We start from the raw sequence: 18,752 nt of genomic DNA on the forward strand, positions 1-18,752 counted from the left end.
ATCTTTCAAGGCTTTCTGTAACGAACTTGTCTCTAATACAATCACTTAAAGTAATGAAAAATGGGAAAAATATGTCTATTGTTATGCAAAATGAATCTGTATTTGGCGTCGTATAAAAATATGAATTATTTTACTTCATATATATTTTCTTCCTTTGTATATCTGGAGTTACAACATTTTGCCTGATGTATTACTTTGATTATGCATAATACAAAATAATAATAATAAAACATATGTAAGGCTGAATGTTTTCATTGACGTTGGCTAGAATGATAAAAATAAATAATTTTCCTGACGTGTTTTTGTATTTTGTATCAAAGTTCAACAAGGTAAACAATCTGAGACACTTAGTATTTTAATGTGTGTTTATTTATAAATGAGGTTGTCATGGCCAATTTCAATGCAGGAGTCTTCATATCATATCTTCATATTCATATCTTCATATCAAATTTTCAATTTACCACTTTGTTCAACTAATTTTTTGTAAAAGAAGAATTCAGGCCTGTAATAATGCTTAAATTGATTGAATGAATTAGTTCACTACGGCCTATAATTATTTTAAAACCTCCAATAATTTCACTGTTCAATGCAGAATCATTACAGATCAAATTCAGTTACATTTACAGGCCAAACACCAGCTTAAGTGAAACAACATTCTTGGAAATTCGTAACTTTTGCATATTTAATATTTAACATGGAAAAGATGGTTCCACGAAACCTCATACATCAGTAAGGTGTCAACATACACTTTAGTGTTAAAGCAACAGTGCGAGGGATACATTTCTTATCAATAATACATTTTAAATTTACAGTCCAACAAGCAAGTCCTTCTCTTTCCCAGCATTTCAGACAATACAGAGAACAGCCATCAGGTTGCATGTAAAAATTCTCTTTTCAACTTGCACTTCTATTTCCACTGTTTGAATCCAGATCTAGTGGTGCTCATTAAACCGGCTCATCCACTGTCCACAACTGATTCATGCATCTGTATCTTCAATGTCTCATCCCAACAGCAACAACCAGTAGTGCATGAGGACAGGGGTGCACTTTGTCCATTACAAAGTGTGGTGCCTTTCATTCTGCTTCTTGCCTACACTTTAACCTCTGTGTCACACTCCCGTTTTTTATAGAAAGATGAATATAAATGCTTTAGGGGAGTTGTCTGTTGTAATCCTGCAACATTTTAGATGCATTGGATTAGAAGGTGGAAAACACATTTTTTTATGCTACCAAGGAGTTTACTTGTATGACCTACCTCCTAAAAAAACAGTAAATGACAGAGAATTTGTAGTGCTCATTTCCCCATGTGTTCGAATGGAACACTGACCTGTGTGAGAGATAGAAAGGGAGAAGTAACAGGGAGGCTTGAGCAAAAAACATATTAGGAAAATGAAGAAAAGAAACAATTTGCGAATGCAACCTGTGGCGGAGTGATGCGGATTTGGTCATGGCGCAGTGGGAGATCAGGGGAAGCATTGGCAGGAGCGCCACGGTGGAGCCTCAAACAGACTCTCCTTTCTCGCTCAGCTCCTCGACCTGCTCTTGGAGATGCATTCCCTTAGAGAGAAAACAAAGAGAGTTTTAGTGCGCTTTCACACTTAGTTCGATTGCTTGGACTGAACCAGAGTTCGTTTCCTCCCCCCTCCCCATGCCTTTGCAGGTCTCTGTTCACAACTTGTTATTTGGGTGCGAGCCACGGTCCGATTTCGTCATCAGTGTGAGTACAAGCAGCAGCTGTAACTGGGTAACAACTCAAGAACACATCAGCTTCACTCTGTTATTTATTTTATTTTTTTATTTTATCCCCAATTTGGAATGCCCATTTCAAACTACTTAGTAGGTCCTCGTGGTGGCGCGGTTACTCACCTCAATCCGGGTGGCGGAGGACAAGTCTCAGTTGCCTCCGCTTCTGAGACAGTCAATCCGCGCATCTTATCACGTGGCTCGCTGTGCATGACACTGTGGAGACTCACAGCACAGGAGTCTCATGCTACTCTCTGCGATCCACGCACAAATTACCACGTGCCCCATTGAGAGCGAGAACCACTAATCGCAACCACAAGGAGGTTACCCCATGTGACTCTACCCTCCCTAGCAGCCGGGCCAATTTGGTTGCTTAGGAGACCTGGCTGGAGTCACTCAGCACACCCTGGATTCGAACTCACGACTCCAGGAGTGGTAGTCAGCATCAATACTCGCTGAGCTACCCAGGCCCCCAGCTTCACTCTGTTATTAAAGTATTCATCTCTTTGGATTTACCACCAAACCTTTACATGCATGGAACGACACTTACGTTTGTCTTCCACAGATGCATTGAATGTGCAATGATGTGATGAATGTTAGCATTTGTCTGCCGTGAGCCCGAGGATGTTTTGCAAGAGATGTGAAGAATTTGAGCTGCTCTCTGAAGAAGATTTATTTGGACACAAGCAGGTATGAGAAATGCACTTTACCATTATAACTGCGATCGTGAGCCTGAAAAGACATGAATTATACGTCATCAACAGTGGTTCACTTCCGCAATTTGGTACGGTTGTGTTCATATCAGCACTGAACCGTACCAGAGTTCACATGAACCGTACCCCAGACCACCTTTTCAAGCAGATTTGGGTGCGGTTCCCGGGTGCACAACTGAGTTCAGAAAACAGCATTCAAATCATCCAATGAACCAAACTTTGACGTCATTCGAACCCCATTGCACACCAAAAGTGCAAATGTGAAAGCACTCTTAAGTGCTGATTTCAAAAATCAACAGAACAGAAGGGTCATAAGAATGCCCCGCCAAGAGAAAACCACATACAGAAAGTCTAAAACCACTAGTGAATACTTCTGTTTTGTATTCTTTTCAAAAAATACTTTTTTAAATAGTGCTGTCAGTCGATTCAATTTTTTAATCGCGATTAATCACATATTGTTTTTGTGGTTAATCACAATTATTTGCAGATTTTGAAAGTGATGACATTTGACACTATATTCCTATCAAAATGCATTTATTTCAATCTTTGGAAGGAAAACTAAAAAATATGTAACACTATAAAGCTTTATGAACATTTTTCAAACAAAGCCTTCCACAGTATATAAATAGAAATGCACTAAATTAGCACCAATTCAAGTAACATTAAAAATTTCCCAAAGTCTAAATGGGAGGTTGACTAATTGAAATAACTAGTCTCCCCATAGGTTGCATATGCATTGCAATGGGCATTAAATCTCTTAAAATCTCATCCTCCACAATATGAATCTGCTGGTAGACTATGGATATCCGCTTTCCTACAGCAATTGTGAAGCCACGTACACGTTTCGTGTGAGGGTGGCAACGTCAGCATCATGTGCCACTTTGAACTCCACATGAAAAGCACTTGCAGAAAAAAACGTCTCATTCTGCGTTTTGGTGTTAGTGAAAACTTGACGTGCTTCTGTGGTAAAATGCACCTTACATAGGCTGAAATATACTTGATTTCTACCACAAATCTCTTTCTCTATCATTTTATTACTGTCATACAAAATATAAGTAAAACAGTGAGTTGAAAAATGTATTTCTAATATTCTTAGTATTTGGTATGCCCCCTTTTTACTTTAATGACAGCATGCACCCAAGCTGGCATGGACTCCACAAGTTTGTCTAAAACCTGATGATCCATGTTATTTCAGCATGATTTGAGAATGTTCCAAAGAGCATCTTGTGTCTTTCAATAGAAGCAAAGAAATCTGAATTTACATGTCAATGTCAAAAATTAGCTTATTTGATTACTGACCTAGAAAAAGTGCAGAATATTAAATATTTCCTCTTAATTTCATTACAGGTCATAACTTAAAATAAATAAATAAATAACCTTTTAAAAACTTTTACCTTTAGGTTTAAATGGAAAAAATCCCAGATTTCCAATGTTGTCTGAGGCTTTTAGACCTAAATAGAACTGACATCAAAACTGCCTCCAGCCATCTTCAGACTCACCAGACTGTGGAACACGGGAGGCTGGCGTTGAGCTGGCAGGGTCTGGGCCGTTGCGGACCCTGTTAGGGGCTGGGAGGTTGGGGCCAGATGGCAGAGCACGAGCTGCTGAACCCGGTGGTCCACCTCCAGTTCTCTCATCCCTCTCCTCTGCCTCTCCCCTCTGCTCCTTCTCTTTATCTTCTACTGTCCTGCTGGAGCCCTGACACAGTCAGAAAACCCACACGGTGAGCGAAATAATGCAAATAATTTACTATGGTAAATAATGCAGGATGTTTAAAGGACATACAAATTTCAGCATGTTCCAGTCAAATACATAGTCGTACGAAAATCCTTGTCTGTGGAAAAGGTTCCTGAACAATTGTCTTAGGTAGGAGTAGTCGGGCTTGTCATCAAAACGAAGTGAGCGGCAGAAGTTCATGTAGGTGGAAAATTCGGCTGCAGACATATTAGAGAAGAGAACGCGGAGTAACCAAATGATCATAACATTGTCTAGCTGCGATCACATCTACAGTACACATGACATCAATCAGCATCCATCTACTCACATGGATAGCCCTTGCAAAGAACCTCAATGGGGGTTGACATCTTTTTCTCACTGATTCGCTCATACTTCTGCCTTTTAGTAGCCGCTTTGAGGCCTTGCCAGGGAAGGGAACCCAAGTTGAAGTACATAAGAACATAGCCAAGGGACTCAAGATCATCCCGTCGAGATTGCTCTGTGGAAAAAGAATAAGGAATAACCCAAAGTCCAAAGCAAGAATGGTTTGTTTTTATAAACTGAACACATTGCAGTGACGCGCTTGCACTCTTACCAATGCCCAAATGAGTGTTAATGGAGGCATAGCGGGCAGTGCCAGTCAGGTTCTTATTCTCACGATAAGGAATGTGTTGATGTGTGCGGGCGTCACGGTACTTCTTGGCCAAGCCAAAGTCTATAATGTAGACCAGGTTTCCCTTCTTGCCGAGCCCCATCAAGAAGTTATCAGGTTTGATATCTCTGTGAATGAAGTTCTTGGAGTGGATGTACTCGATTCTGCTAATCTGGAAAGAAGAAATGAAAATCTATTTATTGTTTAAAAAAAAAATTCCCAAGTATAAAAAATACCTATATAACTGGGATAAAATTCTTTACGACTACATATTTACAATTTGATTTATTTAGGTTTCATATAGTTGATCTTTGGTATATTCATGTTCACTACTATTACGTAATCAAATCAAATAGATTTTTACATTTTCTTCAGAAAAAGTGCTTGCCTGTTCAAAACTGGCCGCCACAATGCTAAGGCAATTTGGTGCTTGTCAGGGCATTGCTATGTGATTACTAAGGCGTTCTCTATGTTTTTAGCACGTTGCTATGTGGTTGCTAGGGTGTTCTGGGTTGTTGCTTATTGGCCCAAGTGAAAAGAGCCCTAGATATGGTGTGTATCCCTCCTTCACTGTAAGTCTAAGGGATTTGTCAATTTATTGTGAACCATGTGAAAATTGTAAGTCTGAACCAGGGACTAACAACAAAATGTTTTTCATTTTGCTTAATTCTGAGCAGAAACTGTATTTTTCCGTTTTTGTTCTGGCATTGCGCTGCCTCCTTTCCAAATGGTAATGGGTTAGAATGAAATTAAAGTATGGATGAAAACATTATTTTTTTAAATGACAGTACACTGTGCTAAGGGTGGGCAATATACCAGTTGCATTATTACCAGATCTCTCAAGAAAAAAAAGGAACCTTGTCTTGAAAAACACGCTCAAAATAAGGGACTCAACCAAAATAAGTGGAAATCAGATATTCAATTTTTTTTCCCATGTAGTGGAATTATCAGCATAGAAATCATAACAAGCAAAGTATACAGTACAGTAGCCTATCTAAAAAAAAGTATTTTCAATAAATGTACTCCTAATATAAAATATTATTTCAAAAATACATCTGGTCACCTTAAATCAATTAATAGCCAAAACCTCTCTCTCCTGCATGCATGCACACACATTTGATTTAATTACAGATCTGCTTCACGGTCAGACACCGGCAGAATCAAATCTGTATCAATGCATCATATCTAACAATAATTCAGTGAAGACTTGGAAACAACTGAGAAATGTACTTTTTACCTGGATTAACTGTGCATATATATATTGTAATTATATATATAGTTGTCTAAAAGGTCTTTAGCATGTCACATAAGGCTACATCCATAATGTGCATTAAGGCAAAGAAATGTGTGATGCAGCAGTTTCCTTCAGAATTAAAGGGCATGCTTATCATGTTCAACTAAAAAGAGAGAAGCCTAATTTTGGGGGCAACAGGAAGTGGTGTAATTCCAAAAATGTACTGTAATAAACCATTTAGACTTTAACCGGTTATTAACTGGTTACCAACTTTTAAAAATAACGTTTTCACTCTGGAATAAAAATAAGGGACTTCCTTCCCGTTTTCAGTTACATTTCTACAAAAACGTAAACGTTTGTTTTCGTTTTTTCGTTCCTTGGAACATTTTCAGTCCCTGGTATGAAAACTTAGAAAAGTACAATTCATGTCCATAGCACAAATGGTGCAGGACGTTACACACTGAAGTTGAAATGGTTAGTTCACCAATAAATGAAAATTCTGTCATAATTTACTCCCGTATGATTTTCTTTCTGTTGTGGAACACAAAAGGAGATGTTAGGCAGAATGACAGCTTCAGTCACCATTCATTTTCATTGCATCTATTTTCCATGCTGTCATTCTGCCTAACATCTCCATTTGTGTGTCCCTGAAGAAAAACAGGGTTTTTTTTTTTGGGCTGAAATATCTCTTTAATACTTAAGGTTAGGGGTTTGCTCATATGCCTCACCCGATGTATGAGCAACAGTAATAGTGATGATTGTCTTAGCAAGCACCATTAATAATGTGGATTTACTTTAATGTGGATACTTTAAATGCAATTACCATCTGGTCTGCAAGCAGTAAGACAGTTTTCAGTGTGAATTTCCTTGAGCAGAAGTTGAAGAGATCCTCCAAACTTGGACCCAGGAGCTCCATCACCATGACATTGTAGTCCCCTTCAGCACCACACCATTTGATTGACGGAATACCCACTACATTTGAAATCAAATTGAAGAGACATTACAAGAAAGCATAACAGATTAAACAGTTGGGAAACGATCTGCATCACAGAGTTCTCACCTCCACCTTGCATCATCTTATAGAACTTGCTCTCAATATGTAACTGTGGATGTTTAGTCTTCACACTCTCCAGTTTAATGGCTACCTCCTCTCCTGATGTGATGTTTGCACCTAAAAGATGATAGTTTTACAATGTCAGGATGCAAGGCTTTCATGAAATCAAACTAAATATGCAGTAAATTTAAATAATGTGGTTTACCCAAGTAAATATCACCAAACGAGCCACTTCCAATCTTTCGCCCGAGACGGTATTTACTCCCAACACGTAACTCCATGATTTCTTACCTAAAAACAGCCTTAGACACATACACAATATTAGTAATATATCCTAATATTAAAACAGCTACAAGTAAAATGTATCCACATTTAGCTGCAACACACACAGTCCTGCATTTCAGCACACAGCAGGTTTAAACAGGATGCTCACTTCAGCATTCTTACATCATGGTTTTCACCAGCTCAGATTTATTTCAGTTCAATTTAACACCTGCATACAAAATACCAATGTGCACATGCAGTCAGCACTGGTGGTCATGCTTCCAACATCTGACAGTTTGAGTCATGTGATGTAGGTGCAATTCGTTTGGGCCTGCATAGAACAGGTTAATATTTAATATTGGGCCCCATCACAGATCATCAATGTGCACTCATACTAAAACGATAAAATACGAATAATCTGTTGAGAATGGCCTTTAGCGGGACTGTTTTATGGCGTTTGCATGACTGAACACACAATACGTATCTGTCGTCAGTGGTTTTCAGACAATTTTGTAGCAGCCGCACCCAAGAGCATGTTGACTCTCAAGGTTTCACTATCTGCTCACAGTGCCGACACTTACTATTATTCCAGACAACCAAATAATTCCTAAACACCCACGTCCTGAAATGACATTAAAGCAGTACCATTTTTCCTTACCTAATGTGAGGGTGGTGGTAAAGTGAGGCTGATCGACAGGCTTGCGCTCTTGAGACAGTACCCTGGACAGCGAAGAGTGCAGGCGTAATTTCAAACGTCGCATTACAAATGTAATTCCAACCACTGCTTTCCTCCTCAGATTTTTAAATCTTTGATTTCATATCTCAGCACACAGACTGGCCTACTTGCATTAGCGAGCTAGCGAGCAGCAGCCTCCCTTGTTTGTATCCCAGCGCACTTCTCACAGAAATGATGTCATTCACAAACTAACAGAAGGACCCGGATCACTTCAAGGGGCCGCGCGTTTGACGTACATAGCACGTACGCTCCCATTATAACAACCGATGGCGACTGTTTTTTTAATTTTTTTAATTTTTTTATTATCTTCAGAATGTCATCAGAGGAAACATATGATAATGGAAACATGTATATAATATCATAATAGATCATTTTAAATATACAAAAGGTAAGAGGGGACTTTCTTCTGCAGAACAGGAACATTTTTAAAAGAATATCTCAGTTCTGTAAAATGCCAGTAATTGGTGACCAAAAATTTGAAGCTCCAAAAAGCATAAAAGTAATCCATACGACTCCAGATCTAATTGATTTTGGGTGAGAGCAGAACAAAATATAACTCTTTTTTCACTGTACATCTTGCCATTGCAGTCTCCAGGCATGATCATGATTTCAGGCTCCATTACACTTCCTAGTGCTTGACGCATGCGCAGAGCGCTAGATGGCGCTAGGAAGTGTAATAGAACTTGAAATTATGATCACCAAGGAGACTGCTGATGTCACGAATTATAATGAAAATGGAGTTACATTTTGGTCTGGTTGTTTTACCCAACCCCGATTAGATTGCTTCAGAAGACAATGACCATGTTTACATGCTCTTAAGAAAACAGTTTATTCCAGGGTTTTTGCAGAACGTGGCTTTCTGAAACGTCATGTAAACAAGAACGGCGATTTCCTTACGCCACATAAGGAATTAAAAAAATCGGTTTAACGCACCCAGGTTTCTATTCGAGGACGTGGCTTAATGTGGTCATGTCAACACATAAGCGCCGTTCTGATGGGTGTTTGAAGAGTGTGCATATGTGTGAACAGACCAGATACCAAACGTCATAGGATGGAGCCCAACAACAAGTCAACACAGTGGAAAGAATTCAGCATTTCTGGGAGTACATTGGAAAAAGCACATACACTATAAACTATACCATTTTATACACGCCAATGTAAAATATCGACAGCCCCTCACGTCTGCATATATGTGCTCCAGAGATTTACATAAGAGGGAAACCCCACTATTGCAGTGCAATTCTGCTGCAGCATGCGATTGAAAGTTAAGGAAACAAACAGCAACAACTCTGAAATATCTAGAAATAAAGCAAAGCTATGGGGAATAAAATAGCTAAGTCTTCCTCTGATGACGTTTGTTATTTACACAAGCTACATGTATTGGTCATTCTACAGGAGTGGTGCAAAATGCTGTCCCCTAAAACAGCAGAACAAGTCGGACACTTAATTAAGATCATAATATTCCTAATAAATTGCTCAGTGAGTGTAAACTATGTATGTTTTTACTTGTAGAATGATACAGGCAGATAGACACAAGAGATGCATATGTGCCCAAGAATACAGCTGAGCGCCTATGTGAATACTGGCAGAGTATCAGGGATGACCCCATAAGAAATCAACAATTCATTTACAAAAAGAAAGAGAATACAAATTTAAGACAAAAGCAAGAGGGAACATTTAAATATGTAAAAGAACTGACAGACAGGGAGAAGAGATACACATGTGCAAGATGGAGCGCAAGTCAAAAACAGCATAGGGCATGGATAAAAGCACAGAAAGAACTAGAAACCTTCTGCAGGGAAACAACTCCACCTTGTACATTAATTGAAGGTGAATGTACACCAGACCACAACATACCTGAACACACTTGCTAAAAGTGTCATTAAGTGACGATGTGTAAACAAATAAGTGTGTTTCATGAAAATAAGGTCAATTCCAAAACATCAAGGTCACAACCAAAACACAATTTTTTTTTTGTTTTTTTTTTAACAAAACAATGAACGTTATACCATGATTTCTTTTTTTTTAAACGGTGACCAGGATGGGACATGTATTCTATGAATATCAACATGGTATCTTCAATAGTTTACATTTAGCAAAGAAAAAAGTGATTGATTTTTACAGTAGTTGCATAAATTAAAGTATAATAGGGAACAGAAATAGTTCTGAAATTACTTAAAAGTTAATATAGGCACCAACAAATTTACAAAAAATGATTATTTTATGTTGAATCAACAAAAATGAAGAATACTTAGTTGTTTCGTAGTTATTACAGTTTTTTTGTTATGTTTCGGTATTGACAAAAATACGCTGTCTAAAATTAGGAATAATTGTGAAAATTCATTAAAAGATTTCAGTGCACCCATAGCGAATTTATAAATTTCAGATACAGTGCAATACAAATGTAAAATAAATTTGGGAAGAAATTATTAAAAGATGTTAAAACTCATCCAACCCTGAATTTGCACCACTTCTGTACAGTTTAAGTAGAGTACACCACTTATACAGTGCATGTAAACCAGAACGCTGCTTTCTCGCAATAAGCCACTTTCTGGTGCCCATGTAAACCTTGTCATGGATTAAACCACTGGAGTCTTATGGATTAGTTGTATGTTGCCTTTATTTGCTTTTGGAGCATCAAAGTTTGGATCACCATTCACTTGCATTTTATGGACCTACAGAGCTGAAATATTCTTCTAAAAATCTTCGTTTGTGTTCTGCAGAAGTCATTCACATCTGGGATGGCATGAGGGTGTGTAAACCTTGAGAGAATTTTCATTTTTGGGTGAACTAACCCTTTAAAAATTAAATTAGAAACTAGAAAGATGAATTAAAATGAGTTTTCCTACCGTTTACCCTGCAGGTAAAAAAACAAAACACATTTTACCAAAATAAAAAATTCAGTTATAAATTGGGATAAGCCTCTCAAGATAAGGCTTGAAAAAAATATTCAGCTACAGTATCTAAAGCTGGCTGTACATGAAAGCTACATTTATAGCTGTAAACTATTTAAAATGGCCATAATCAGCTAGCCAAGTCATGCACTTTTAAAATATAGGTTGTAAATAACAATGGTCCAGCAGATCCCTACAAACCTTTAATATTACAGTACAAGGATATTAAAAGTGCCGAGGCAGAGCTGAAGCGCCGAATGTCGTCTGATGGCCTCAGAGAATTGACCCGATTGAAATACAGATATAATACTATTTTGTCACTGAAGGTGGAGTTTTGGCTATTCAGGGCAAGACAGTCATACTTTGAGTCGGGGGACAAAGCAGGGAAGCTTTTGGCTAGATATATAAAACAGAGAGAGTCTTTTTCTACCATTCCCTCAGTGAAATCTGCTGGTGGTGAAATTTTTACCTCGGCCATTGATATTAATAATGCTTTCAAGGAATTCTATCTTGATCTCTATAGTTCCATGTCTTCGTCTACTGATGAAGACATTATACATTTTGTGGAACCATTAGATCTCCCTAAACTGACGACCAAGCAAAACAATTCTCTTGATTCTGAGATAACCATGGAGGAGCTTGGCGAGGTAATTAAGGCCTTACCTACAGGCAAGTCTCCGGGGCCAGATGGCTTTGCAGCTGAATTTTTTAGATCTTATGCTACGGAACTGGCTCCACTTTTGTTAGAAATTTATACGGAATCATTAAAGAATGGAAAGCTTCCGACAAAGATCCAAGCGAGTGTAAGAGTTATCGTTCAATTTCCCTGACCCAGCTAGACATAAATATATTGTCAAAAATTTTGGCCAACCGATTAAGTAAAGTTATGACATCTCTTATACATATAGATCAAGTGAGGTTTATTCGGGGCCGTAGCTCTTCTGATAATATTAGGCGTTTCATCAATATCATGTGGTCAGTGGCGAATGATCAGACTCCGGTCGCTGCCATCTCACTTGACGCCGAAAAGGCGTTTGATATGGTAAAATGGGATTATCTTTTTAAGATTTTGGAAATATACGGGTTTGGGAATACTTTCATTGGATGGATTAAGTTACTTTATAGACACCCGGTAGCGGCGGTACAAACTAATGAATTAATTTCAGATTATTTTACTCTGGATAGGGGCACCCGGCAGGGATGCCTTCTTTCCCGCTTATTGTTCTGTCTTGCCCTGGAACAATTAGCAGCCGCAATAAGAAAGGAAGATGATTTTCCAGGAGTGGTGAAGGGAGGTATGGCGCATAAATTTTTGCTTATATTTTAATATTCGTCTCCGACCCCACTAGATCTATGCCTTGCCTCCACAGAATTATTCATTCCTTTTCTAAATTCTCAGGATACAGAGTCAATTGGTCTAAATCCGAAGCTTTTGCTCTGACAGCGTACTGCCTGGTAACGGCTTTTCAGCTGGGCACCTTCCAGTGGCCCAAACAGGGCATTAAGTATTTGGGGATTTTATTCCCAGCAAATTTGTGTGAGTTAATTTTGACCCCTTAATAAAAAGGTTTTCGAGCAATGTGGGCAGGTGGGCTTCATTACATTTATCTATGATTGGGAAGGTTAATGTTATTAAAATAAATTGTATTCCAAAATTCAACTACCTGCTACAGTCTCTCTCTGTAGATGTCCCCCTCTTATTTCAAGCAATTTGATAGTATAGCGAAGTCCTTCATTTGGAATGGTAAGCATCCCAGATTACATTTTAATAATTTACATAGATTGACTGACAATGGTGAGCTAAACTGTTATCTTTTAGCATCTTCAAAGTGGCCACACTTTGCAGACATGTACTCTTGGCATTTTCTCAACCAACTTCTTGAGGTATCACCCTGGGATGCTTTTTAAACAGTACTGGATGAGTTCCCATCTATATGCTGGGCACTTAGTGGTTGCTTTTCTTAATTATTCGGTCCAAGACATCCATTTAAAAAAAAAAAATTTTTAAATAAAAGTTTATTTTTACAACGAAATAAATGAATATGGTGGCACAATTATATTTTTGTCTACAAAATTAATTTCAAACATTTAAGCATACGCCTTCAGATCAAAAGGTTTTTAAGATCATGAGAAACATTTCAGGCAAGTGACCCCAAACATTTGAACAGTAGTATATATATATATATATATATATATATATATTACAGTACAAGGGTGAATTCTGGGTGTGAGAATATGAGTCTGCTGAAGAATTATGAATGTACTCTCCAAGCATGACAATTTAATTCTAAATAAAAAACAAAAAATGCACACAACTCACAACAAAATTAAATTCAACCTTTATTAATTGTCTTGTTCTTTTTTTTTTAATTTTTGTAATTTTTGTAAAATCAAAAACAAACAAAAAACTGAACATGTGTGATAAAGCCCGCCTTAATTTATAATGGTACACAACAACAAAAATAAACAATTTGTAACTTTTAAGTGTTCCTAAAACACCATCCAGCTCAGCTTGGTACAATTATGTTTGGCATGTTTCATGTTTCAGTATGAATGCCTTCAGTTGGTTGCATCTTCTAAAAAAATCTTTTTTCTTTATTATTATTATTGCAATTCAGACAATATATAAAACAAAAATGGCTGCTAAAATCACAACTTAAGAAATATTCATTAGTGCCAATGTTCTTGAACTTGCCGTCTACAATCACACGCACAGCCACACCAGCATACACATCATGCACACATAGACATCAAACACCTGAAATAAGCTGTCATTTATACATTTACTCGCCTCCCTAATCCAGCATTGATCTTTGTAAATACACCATGCTTGTTAATCTCTGGCTGCCACACACATTCATTGATGCCTCGCAAACACTCCAAACGTTGCCTCCTCTACCGGGGACTTCACCCACGCACGTATGCACAGGCAGAAAGGGCACCTTGCACAGCTAAGTAACATCCAAGTGATCGTCATTATGACAACATACTTGATTTAAAAAAAACAAAAAAAAAAAAAACGAGGTCAGCGTTTCAAAAACAACATTTTTGGATTTCACCGTCATTTAAAACAAATAAAGACAACAACATACAGTTTGTCAGACATCAGAACAGTGTTTGAGTAATTTAAGTCTGCATGAAAATGGAGCTGTAACACAATGTATCATCATTTACGCTGAGTGCTCTACGAACATTGTATGATGCATATTTTTGTCCTTTTTATGTCTGGTTTGTCCTTTACAGTGCATGCCTGAGTGAGAGCATCTCAGTATGCGAGTGTGATCTCTATGACCTCAAGGTTAGGATTCATCCAGTTGAGTCAGTATTAAGTTCAACTGTTTGTGTGTCCTGTTCAAGTCTTGCTGTAGAAGTCTTCATTTAAGGGTAAGAAGAAATGGGATGTTTTTGTGTGCGTGTGTATTGGTTGCTAACTCTGTACTGCCTTGCTTGTGTAAAACTGTTCCACACACTGCTCCTCCATGCTTCAGAGGACGGGCTGTGTCATGGAGACTAGATTATGGGGAACAGAGTTTGGATCACTGCTCAGGTATAAATGATGTAAAACAGTGTGTGAACATTTGTAACCAGTGTTGTCTATAATTTTGTCTTAATGCATTTTTTATGTAATGCAGTTGGTCTGCTTCTCAGCACATATGAGATTAAGTGTAACTCTGTACCTGCTGTTTGAGTGCTTATCTTTGAAACTCATGAACACTGGTTTCACAAATGTATACTAAATACTTGGCTGTATTTTTATGCATTTACCGCCCGGCCAGTGACTGTGGCGCATGTATGTGCGCAAACTGCCTGTATTGTGATGAATGTTCCTATATTATTAGGAGAATAACTTCTCGTTACATTTATATATCTGTCATGTGTGTTGTTGCATGTCTATTTGTCAGTAAGTTGCTGCATCAGTCAAATAGAGTCTGCCCCTCCTCCCAGCAGGTCTCCAGGCAACAGTGCTGCAGGGCTGCTCATCTGGTGCCGATCTTCCATGGCTGGAGACCCCCACAGACTGCTGCTTGTGTACCCAGCAGTCATGCCCCCCCACAAACCTGCCCTGCCAGGATCAACGACCCCTGCATTGCTGCCCACACTACCACCAGCACCATTGCTGCTCCACTGGGCAAAAATGCTCAAACCTGCTCCTTGGGCAGAGGCTGGGTCTGGGGAGCTCCCCGTACCGTCCAAACTCTGCCAGTTAGAGCCCGTGGGCCCCGTTCCACCGCTGTTGTTACTTGCTCCTGCTGCTGTACTTCCCACTCCAGCCCGTTCCCTATCGCCACTCCCAGAACTGATAGTACCCACAGCACCGGCCCCTGATGACCCTGTCACACCTGCTGGTCCAGACCCCGCTCCACCAGCTCCAACACTTCCACTGCTGCTTCCAGCAGCTCCAGCTTGGGAATGTGCAAAATAACGAGCAACCTCCTCCTCGCTCACAAACTCAGCCAGGATTGTGGTATTACCTAAAACACACCTGGAAGACAATTGTGATAAGACAAACACTAGTTAGGAAGATGTCTACAAGGTGCTGGAACATGAAAATCCAAATGATATGAAAAGTGTGTTATGATAATGGATCTGGGTGCAGACACTTACATGTGAAGTGCACTCTGGGCTTTGGCTGCTTCTTGACGAGTACTGTAGCGAATCAGAGCACTACCTTGGGTCAGACCAAGGTGAAAGGTCAACAGAGGACCATGCTGCATACATATAGTCCGCAAGGTGGAGCCATCGATCTGTAGGGAGTAAATTATCCAAATGAGTACAATGAGATTAGAGAAATTATTGAAAAGTGACTAAAAGTTACCAAGCGTAAATCATAACATGCACACCTGAGGGGTAAGATTACTTAGCACAAGCCAGCAGCTTCCCCTAGATGCTCCTCCATCACTCCACGCAGCTCCAGATCCTATTACAGATTGAGAGACCATTTATCCTCCTCTGATCATTGCAAATTGTTAAAATAAGCGGCGCTTACTGTGAATGATTTATCTTAGAGTAACATCTGAGACCATCATATTACAGTGGCAAGAAAAAGTATGTGAACCCTTTGGAATTAGCTCATTTTCTGCATTATCTGGTCATAAAATGTGATTTCATCTTCATCAAAGTCACAAGAATAGACAAACACAGTGTGTTTTTAGCTAACAACACTCTAACAATTAGAATCTTTCATGTCTTTCATTCCATTAAACATTCACAGTGCTGTGGAAAAAGTGAACCATTGCATTTAATAACTGGTCGATCCTCCTTTGGCAGCAATAACCTCAACCAAGAATTTCCGGTAGCTGCGGATTAGACTTGCTCAACATTCAAGAAGGAATTTGGGACCACTCTTACTTACAGAACTGCTTGGATGTCTGGTGTGAATGGTTCTCTTGAGGTCATTCTACAGCATCTCTATTGGGTTAAGGTCTGGGCTCTGACTGGGCCACTCCAAAAGTGTATTTTCTTTTTTTGAAGCCATTCTGTAGTGGATTGTGTCATTGTCCTGTTGCACCACCCAACTTCAACTGAGTTTCAGCTGGTGCACAGCCACCCTGACATTATACTGTAGGATATCTTTATAAACTTAGGAATTAATTTTTCCCTTTACAGATGGCAAGCGGTACAGGTCCCGAAGCAGCAAAGCAGCACCAAATCATGATGCTCCCTCCACCGTAGGGATGATCTTTTCATATTAGACTCATGAACAGAGATGTTAACCAGTTCCAATGATTCCTTCAAGTCTTTCGCTGTCACTCTAGGGTTCTTTTTTACCTCAAGCATTCTGCATTGTGCCCTTCAAGTTATCTTGGCTGGACGGCCACTTCTAGGGAGAGAAGCCACAGTAATAGATCGTCTCCATTTATAGACAATTTGTCTAACTGTGGACAAATAAATATCTAAGCTCTTCAAAATACATTTGTAACTCTTTCCAGCTTTATGCAAAGCAACAATTCTTGATCGTAGGTCTTCTGAGATCTCTTTTTTGCGAGGCATGGTCCACATCAGCAGTTGCTTCTTGTGAATAGCAAACTCAAAATGTTTGAGTGCTTTTTATGTCAAAGAAGCTGTACCCACACCTCCAATCTCGTTTCATTAATTAGATGCCAGGTTTGCCAACTGACTCTAATTAGCTATTGTTGACGTCATTAGCCTAGGGGTTCACATACTTTTTCCAACCTACACTGAATGTTTGAATGGTGTATTTAATATGTACAAGAACAATACAATAATTTGTGTGTTATTAGTTAAAACAGACTGTGTCTGTTCATTATTGTAACTTAGATGAAGATCAAACCAGATTTTAAGACAAATTTATCCATAAATGCAGGTAATTCCAAAGGGTTCACATACTTTTCTTGCCACTGTATATAACTAATTTTCTATTAGACAAGGCCTGAATGCAGGTACAATGTTGAGAAGATAACACTTGTGTTCTTGTATTTTTGTTTAATGTGTTACAGCTTTTAGTTTTTAAAGCAATAGGTTTTTTTAAGGTGTTCTATTACCAGGCCCAAATCTGTTTTCTTGGCTGCCTCCAGAGCCACCCCAGCCTCTACCTAATCGTGGGCCTCCTCCCGCCCAGGGAGACACTGAGGGCTGCTTCTGATGGGTCAGTCCGGGAGGTGGGCGTGGCAGATGTGAGCTGTTGCGATTGGTCTTCCAAGGCTTGTTGTGCCCTATGGGCTCAGGTGGCCAGCTTGGCTTGTAGTCTGGGTACTTAGCTGTAAGAATGTGAAGAAAGCACAATAATTTAAATAATTCAGTACAGAGTCTCAAAATTATAAATTACACCAAATTGAGTCTGAAATGTCTTCTCTTGATCATATCAAATAGTATGTGACATCAAAAGGGAGGGGCAAATTATGCAACCCTCAAGAGAAAGCTACACATTGCTTGTTACCTTGGTTGTGTGCATTGTTATGGGGGCTCTCTGAGGCACTGTAGGGCCAGGCACCAGGTGAAGGCAGCAAGGTGTTGAGGGAGGGATTTGATTCTGTGCAGAAAAATGTAAAAGACTTGTTTTTGAGTATTTACATGGGTATGTAAATGACTTCTAAAATTCAAAGCTTGGAGCTCTGTGTGTTTGTGCTGGAAGAGTTACCTTTGAAATGAGAAATCAATGCCACCATCATTATATATACCAGCAAATGTATGGAGCTGTACCTGTGTTATCTCTTAGCAACTGGTGCTCAGTGTCGTTGAGGCTTGACATCGATGAGTTCAGCATACTCCCAGGTGTCATGTAGGGATCAGATTCAGGGTCCACACTCTGAATTCCTTTCCAAGGCACTCCTGGTTGAAACTCTAAAGAGCGATAACCACAATAATATGCATATTGGGTATATTCACAATAGATATGATGAAAATTATAAACACATATTTTTGATAATGCTATATACAAACAATATACAAACAATACAGCTGAAAATGTTGTTGTCTTTTTCTGAATGTCCAGATATGCATCACCATTTACCTGGAGGCCAGCTGGATGTGCCAGTCTTTGTGCCCATCTTGTTCCCAGGACTTCGGTGCCAGTGATCTGAAGGCCCTTGTGGAGGTACACATAAACCCTCACTTCCCAGCAGCTCATACTGGGAATATGGGGAACCGCCTCTCATTTTGGGAGGAGCAGCAATGGGACCTACACGTTACACAAACATAAGCAATAAGAAATCACTAAGACTGCTAAACTTGTACCAGACATTTTTGAGACACTGAATGAATTACAGAAACCCATAAGTGTCCAAA

The 18,752-nt window shown here is 39.1% G+C and overlaps 2 protein-coding genes across 7 annotated transcripts in view; both read right to left on the reverse strand.

Annotated features, from left to right (window-relative positions):
• Positions 1-356: 356 nt before the first annotated feature.
• On the reverse strand, positions 357-8,299 carry csnk1e (casein kinase 1, epsilon). 3 transcript variants are annotated; one of them, XM_051667769.1, is made up of 11 exons: positions 8,035-8,299; positions 7,318-7,403; positions 7,119-7,229; positions 6,882-7,030; positions 4,768-4,996; positions 4,501-4,671; positions 4,242-4,390; positions 3,956-4,154; positions 1,421-1,557; positions 1,256-1,327; positions 357-1,173 (listed from the first exon to the last, which is right to left on the reverse strand). In XM_051667769.1, exons 2-10 carry the CDS (start codon positions 7,391-7,393, stop codon positions 1,295-1,297), a joined length of 1,254 nt encoding a protein of 417 aa, XP_051523729.1. In that variant the 5' UTR covers positions 7,394-7,403; positions 8,035-8,299; the 3' UTR covers positions 357-1,173; positions 1,256-1,294. The 3 variants fall into 3 exon arrangements, 2 of the variants coding, with proteins under 2 accessions (XP_051523729.1, XP_051523728.1); XM_051667768.1 differs by having other exon boundaries at positions 7,318-7,414; XR_007894321.1 differs by lacking the exons at positions 357-1,173; positions 1,256-1,327 and adding an exon at positions 2,294-2,475 and having other exon boundaries at positions 1,420-1,557; positions 7,318-7,414.
• Positions 8,300-13,329: 5,030 nt separating this feature from the next.
• LOC127423452 (trinucleotide repeat-containing gene 6B protein-like) overlaps positions 13,330-18,752 on the reverse strand; it is a 28,054-nt gene continuing 22,631 nt past the window's right edge. For all 4 annotated transcript variants that reach the window (XM_051667758.1, XM_051667757.1, XM_051667755.1 and 1 more), the window contains 7 exons: positions 18,478-18,645; positions 18,168-18,308; positions 17,905-17,997; positions 17,510-17,725; positions 15,848-15,924; positions 15,612-15,751; positions 13,330-15,489 (listed from right to left, as the gene is read on the reverse strand). In XM_051667758.1, coding sequence (XP_051523718.1) covers positions 14,925-15,489; positions 15,612-15,751; positions 15,848-15,924; positions 17,510-17,725; positions 17,905-17,997; positions 18,168-18,308; positions 18,478-18,645 — 1,400 coding nt within the window. In that variant the 3' untranslated portion in view covers positions 13,330-14,924. The remainder of the gene's footprint in view (positions 15,490-15,611; positions 15,752-15,847; positions 15,925-17,509; positions 17,726-17,904; positions 17,998-18,167; positions 18,309-18,477; positions 18,646-18,752) is intronic.

Source organism: Myxocyprinus asiaticus, chromosome 32 (assembly GCF_019703515.2).
Source record: "Myxocyprinus asiaticus isolate MX2 ecotype Aquarium Trade chromosome 32, UBuf_Myxa_2, whole genome shotgun sequence".
Taxonomy (NCBI): Eukaryota; Metazoa; Chordata; class Actinopteri; order Cypriniformes; family Catostomidae; genus Myxocyprinus; species Myxocyprinus asiaticus.

Coding starts and splice junctions, on each gene's coding strand:
- csnk1e (XM_051667769.1), bottom strand. CDS start 7,393: ATGGAGTTACGTGTTGGGAGTAAATACCGTCTCGGGCGAAAGATTGGA. Junction 7,230..7,317: donor GTTTGGTGATATTTACTTGG/GTAAACCACATT, acceptor ATCATCTTTTAG/GTGCAAACATCACATCAGGA. Junction 4,155..4,241: donor ACTGGAACATGCTGAAATTT/GTATGTCCTTTA, acceptor TGACTGTGTCAG/GGCTCCAGCAGGACAGTAGA.